The sequence below is a fragment of the Tarenaya hassleriana genome, unplaced genomic scaffold, assembly GCF_000463585.1.
Source record: "Tarenaya hassleriana unplaced genomic scaffold, ASM46358v1 Cleome50, whole genome shotgun sequence".
NCBI classification, from domain to species: Eukaryota; Viridiplantae; Streptophyta; class Magnoliopsida; order Brassicales; family Cleomaceae; genus Tarenaya; species Tarenaya hassleriana.
In genome coordinates, this window is record NW_010967708.1 from 256,807 (window position 1) to 263,190 (window position 6,384).

At 40.1% G+C, this 6,384-nt stretch overlaps 1 protein-coding gene across 1 annotated transcript; it reads right to left on the reverse strand.

Annotated features, from left to right (window-relative positions):
- Nucleotides 1-2,021: 2,021 nt before the first annotated feature.
- On the reverse strand, nt 2,022-4,254 carry LOC104827518. The gene is made up of 3 exons (XM_010560697.1): nt 3,625-4,254; nt 2,266-3,571; nt 2,022-2,212 (listed from the first exon to the last, which is right to left on the reverse strand). Exons 1-3 carry the CDS (start codon nt 4,252-4,254, stop codon nt 2,022-2,024), a joined length of 2,127 nt encoding a protein of 708 aa, XP_010558999.1.
- Nucleotides 4,255-6,384: the final 2,130 nt, after the last annotated feature.

Consider the following 6,384-nt stretch of genomic DNA (forward strand, 5'->3'; position numbering starts at 1 on the left):
TTTTTTTTCTTCTCCTTTTTCTTCTCTTTTTTTTTCTTCTCCTTTTTCTTCTCTTTTTTTTTTCTAAAACCCTAGAAGACATTCTCCTTATATAGACTTTCCAAAATCCTAATTTAACAAGGAATAGATTACCAGGAATCCTAATCTAATTAGGTTTCCTAAACCTATTAGATTTCTAATCTCATTAGGTTTCCTAGATGTAATAGAATTCTAATCTCATTAGGATTCCTATACATAATAGGATTCCTAATCCCATTAGGATTCTGATCCTTTTGTATCGCGATATGATATGTCGAACATAAGGCATGGACAAGCCACCTTATCTGATTCGACTGCTTTCTCGTTCACTGAGTTCGACTGTCTGAAATAGACGACGTTCGTCTATAGTGCGGCCACACATTTCTACAGTCTTGCTCACACGAGGGGTCCAGCGATATCTCTCTCTTTTACGAGAGGTACAAATCCCGTCTTGACTATCTACAATCCAGTACATGATTCGTTTCGTACCTGATACACGCCTTTATAGTCCTCCTTTTACGCAGGACGTTTGACGTAATCACAGCACGCAACTCCTCATGTTGGATTCTGTAGATATCTCAGGTCTTAGGATCCAATCATGGAATCGTCGTATGAGATTCAAGTCATGACGCTAGTCCATGTGACAATCTCATGCGGGTCAGTCCAGTATTCCGTTCTGCAACGAATACCTATGATTGTGATCGTATCCAATACCTATGATCATCTATGTGATCATCAATCACACATCATACTAGTCTTATTATGTCGTTATTCCCATAATGACACAAGACTAGGGAGTTTAGTATCATTCATAATGATACATGGATTTCATAACAGATCTAGCATGCAGGAACATGTAATGAACAAAATACTCTCATAAAAAAACATATAGAAAGTATCAATACATCGAATGTATCTGAACAAAGCTCATAATCAGTACATCATAGAGCACTAAACCAACAAAAAATATATTAATATATATATGTTATCAATACTGTAACAATCTCTATATGAATGTTGGGGTTGGATATGTATTTATGTTGCTTTAACAACCCAAGACGAGGTCACCCAAGAGATTTATTGTCTATCTCACTTTTCGACGATGCTTTGATTTATTCAATTTTTACATATATTGATGTTTAATTTAATTACCTCTGAAAAAGTTGAACACTCAAAGAGTAATGCGGAAAACTAATCAGTTCTATTCACTTGAGAAAGATAGTCAAGTACAACTCACTTTTTGTTGTAAGAATCGTACTTACTACACACACCCGAAACTTCCCCTGAGTTTCTTCCCCTCTCACAATAAATTCTACTGATCAAAAAACCTCACAACATAAATCACTCACCAGAGAAAAGAGATTTGCCCAATCGGTCTCCCTCTCAGACTCGCACTCACCAAATAATGAGAACACACTCACTTAATGAAATAGACTAAGAAGTTATGCTCATGCTCTCTGTCTTGCTTGATATGCATCTTGTCTCCCTTATATAAGCTCCTCCAGTTTGCCTCAGATCTTCACGAATTGATTTGATAGACTTCACCTTGATTCTTGCTGATTTCGTGTCTATCTTCAGGATCTCGCCTTATCTCTTGTTATTGACTCTATCTCTTCAGCCTTAGACTTTATCTCTTCGGTCTTTGACTCTATCTGAATCTCGTCAGTTGCACCTCAGATTTGTTCGAGTGCTATCTTCGCCGGAATCTTCTCCTGAAATCTCTCATAAGTTGTTGAACCTGCAAAAACCTTTTAACAACCAAAACAACACGTGCAAATACTTGCACTAACAATCTCCCCCTTTTTGGTTGTTTCAGATCATGCACACAAACACAAATCCTTCAACTGATCTCATCAAAGTTCAAATCAAGCTAACCAAAAACAGAGTCATCACGCGAAACACATAGAGTCATCAAAACACCCGGTTACCAAAAACTAACAGAAGACTTCAGTTCACCACATAGAATCATCAAGAGCATAGAGGTTCAGATCATCAATAAAACGTTAGAAACGAAGGGATGAGACATCGGAAGGACTCCTGGCTCTCCTAATCTTCCTGCTCGTTCCTGACTTCTTTGATGTCTCCACCTTCTTAGGAGTCAGCTTAGGCATCTCAGAATCCTGTTCTTCATCCTCCTCCTTCGAGTCTTCTTTTTCTGAGTCGAAACCTCCTTCTGCTTCCTCAAGTTCTCCCCCTGTGGGCACGGATGAAATAATCAACAAACAAGATTATCAAGTTGAGGAGTACCTGATCGAATAATGAACACATTACTCAGGGTTGCTTCGATGTATTCGTGGACTGTTGCACGAATTTTCTGACAGTGTGTTGCCTGCTTCCTTAGTCCGAGCTCCATCTTTATCAGTGCTTTCTCTGCATCCTTGAGAGTCTCCAGCATCTTCTTGTATTCCTTCTTTCCTTTTCCCTTCTTCCTTTTGATTCTTAACTCAACCACCAGAGGTTTTTGAATCACCTCGGTGTTCTGCTTTGGATCAATGAGTTCTGGGCACTGCTTAGTGAGGATGCTTTGAATTAAGCAGGGATAAGGTAGTCTGAACCTTGCTCTGAAGTTCAGTGCTCTCTCCAGAATATGATCGAAGATCATGTTTCCATAGTTGATCTTGATCCCTTTCTTTACACAGTAGATGAGTACTGCTAGCCTCTTGTGAATCAGACTTGATCGCTGGGTTGGTAACCAGTTAGATCTGGCTATTTTGAACAGTATTGAAGCCTCGAAGTTCAGCTCTACTGGAGTTATTTCTCCTTTCCTCTTTTCATCAAAAGTGTTAGTGAGAGCTATCTCCAGCTCTTTCTGGTCAATCTCCCTGTCCAGCTCGTCCATGGTAGTCATAACTGTGTTCTTCAAGCCCAAAAACTTGTTGCTTACTGCTAGAGAAAAATGCAGTATCTTCCCTCTTATGTACACCCTATGGTACATTGGATCTCCTGCCTTCACAATCATCTTAGTGATGTTTGCATAAAATTCTTTGATCAGAATTTTGCTGTGTGGACATGCATAGGTGACTGTTTCTTCTAGACTTAGACGTTCCAGGATGTCCCATATCCCTTGCTCCTTGAGGTTGCTGACATTCATATTTCTCTCCACAATCGTGTTGAGATTCTTCATGTCACTGAACCTTTGTTCAGATTTTTCATCAACAAAGTGATGAGACATGCACAGGCTTGCCATTAATTCCTCATCTTCTGACCCAGAAGGGGAACTGGGGATCTCACTTTCTTCCTGAAGTTTTCTTTTCCCCTTCATCTTCTCCTTTTGATATTCCTTAGAAATCTTTGAAGATTTTGCCCGGGGCATATCTTTTATTGGTTCAGCCTTCCTCTTCTCAGGTTTCTTAGGGGTCTTTTGCTCAGTAATCACCAAGGCAGGTTGTGATTTTGTCTTCCTTTGAACCTTTTTAGGAGGATTTTTTGCAGTCACCACTGGTTTTGCAGCCACCTGAGATCTGGTCCGTGCTCTCTGTTCAGCTATCACTCGAGAGTCAGAACTCTTGCCCTTTTTCTCAGCGATCTTTGCCTTAGGTTTCTTGCTTTCAACCTTTTGTGCACGTGAGTCCACTTCAGTTCATCATCCTCTTTTGATTTCAGCACTTCTGTCTCTGTTGTTGAGTCCGCAACCACTTCGATTTCAGCATCCTTAGATTTCTCCTGCCCTAATTGAACTGAGGGCAGTTCCTCCATCTGTTTGGATGTATCACCCACATCCTTCCCAGATTCTACATGCTCAACACTCACATCCTTATCAAAATCTACACGCCTTCTTGTTCTTTTTCTTATCAACCTAAGCTCACTATCCGAACTTTCCTCTATATCTCTAGTAGAGTAAGTAAAGAGTTCATCAAGTTTACCCGTATCAACTTGTTCTGGAGGCAGAGAGGTTTGTAGATCCTCAGTTTCCTTGCACTCATCTTCGATCCTAGGGTTTCCTTCCTGCGGTTCTTCTGGGATCTTCGCGTCTGTTTCTTGGATCTTCTCCTCTGGGCTTTCGAGTTCTTGGATTTCATCACCCACTGTATCTTTCTTGCTAGTCCGTAGACTCTCCCTCGGATTTTTGCGAGATTCTTCTGATGGGTTTTCTTCTGGATCTTCTTCAGCACTCACAAACGAGTTCGAAGATTCTTCTTTCCTGGGTTCACTCGATTTTCCTTCTCCAGATGAACCTTCCTCTGATTCTAGGTGACGATCCTCACCTGTTTCTTCTCTCTTTTCTTTTGGATCCATGTTGAGACTGAATCTAGGGATTTTACTCTCTCTTCGTTACTCTCTGTTGAACCTCACACTCCTCTTGCGAATCAGTCTCCCAGATTTTAGGGTTTTTTCAGCTTCAGAACTTCGCAGGGATAGAGAGAGAAACACTTCTTTTTATTGTGGGGCAATGGGTTTGTTTGGGAAATCTCTGATTTTTCGGATCCCACTTCCCTATAACCGAAAATTTACTCAACCACTCACATCAATCATTTCGAGAAATAACGTTTAAAAACATTTAAAACAGAAATCCGTTACGCGATAAAATTACGATTTTAACACCAAAGAAGTTTATTCTTTCGTACCTCGGTTCGCAGTGTATCCAGTTGAGTCAATGACACCTCACTCTTCGTCCAGTGCTTACTTCACCCAACAGGAATACATATTTCTCGTAACTAATCCGCCTGAACTTCTAGGATGTTAAGTCCAATCATACTGTTTCACTACTTAAGTCCAGCCTATCTCACTGAGATATACTCTTGTAAAGTGTCAACTTACAGCGGAGTATGATGAATGAGTATCATCTGATCTTAGACCGTCGAATGGACTGTATATGGTTTAACTTAAACCCGAGCGATTTTAATAATCTACTCATATCAGCCTTTTTTTTTAATGCGTAGTTGGAACATAGTACCAACATTCACTCACTTTTTACTGAGTGTATGCTGACAGAGGAGTACCAGGGGATTTTCGTATTACCAATATCTGAAGTGCACCTGACCACTTTGTGAGGTACCACTGACCGCCCTTTCAACACTGTTTCACTTTAAACACTTCAGAACAAACTCAATTAGTGATCAAAATAAAAAATTTGCAATACCGAGAGATTTTTGCAAACAGGTAAATCTATTCATGTCAAGTGGTTTAGTAAATATATCAGCTAATTGATGTTCAGTGGGTACATACTCAATCAGAAGACTCCCTTTCTCCACTTGCTCTCTGAGGAAATGATGTCTTATCTCTATATGCTTTTTTCATGAATGTTGTACTGGATTCTTAGAGATGTTGATTGCACTTTTGTTGTCACAATGAGCAGTAAACGAGTGAGTGTCAATTCCATAATCAGTCAACATTTGTTTCATCCACATTAGTTGAGTACAGCAGCTTCCCAGTGCGATGTACTCGGCTTCAGCAGTGGATAGTGACGTTGAATTTTGTTTCTTGTTGTGCCATGATACGAGATTGTTACCCAAAAAGAAACACCCTCCTGATGTGCTTTTTTGATCATCCGTGTTTCCTCCCCAATCTGCATCACAGTATCCTACTAGATGCGTACTCGTATCCTTTGTATAATGAAGCCCATAATCAACTGTCCCTTTGACATATTTGATTATCTTTTTTACTGCTAGGAGATGAGACTTCTTAGGTTTTGCTTGATATCTTGCACATACACCCACACTCAAGCACAGGTCAGGTCTACTTGCCGTTAGATACAGTAGACTTCTGATCATACTCCTATAGAGTTTTGGATCAACATCTTCTCCTTCATCATCTTTGGTCAACTTAGTGGTTATCGACATGGGAGTGCGTGCTGATTTGCACGTGTCGAGTTCAAATCTTTTCACCAGATTCCAAGCATACTTCCCTTTAGAAACAAAGATTCCATCTTTGCCTTGCTTGACTTGTAATCCTAGAAAGTAACTGAGTTCTCCAAACATACTCATCTCAAACTCATAAGTCATTGTCTGAACAAACTAGTCAACTTTTGACTGAAATGTGGACCCAAACACAATATCATCCACATAAATTTGTACTACTAATAGTACATCGTCCGAATTATGGATGAAAAGTGTTTTGTCTACTCCCCCTCTTTTGTAGCCGTTCTCGAGTAGAAAACTGGTTAATCTTTCATACCATGCACGAGGAGCTTGTTTCAACCCATCGAGAGCTTTCTTCAACCGGTACACATGAGTCGGAAAGTGTGGATCCTCAAAACCAGCTGGTTGTTCGACGTACACCTCTTCTTGGATCACACCATTTAAGAAGGCGCTCTTGACATCCATCTGAAACAACTTAAAACCAAGGAAACATGCAATGCCAAACAATAATCTAATAGACTCAAGACGAGCAACGGGTGCAAAGGTTTCATCGAAGTCAATACCTTCT

Bases quoted from the DNA above. Each gene is read 5' to 3' on its own strand.
- LOC104827518 (XM_010560697.1), bottom strand. From the start codon at position 4,254: ATGGATCCAAAAGAAAAGAGAGAAGAAACAGGTGAGGATCGTCACCTA. The intron at 3,572-3,624 runs GTGCTGAAATCA...CGTGCACAAAAG, and splicing joins ACTCAACAACAGAGACAGAA to GTTGAAAGCAAGAAACCTAA. The intron at 2,213-2,265 runs GTACTCCTCAAC...CCGTGCCCACAG, and splicing joins TGTGTTCATTATTCGATCAG to GGGGAGAACTTGAGGAAGCA.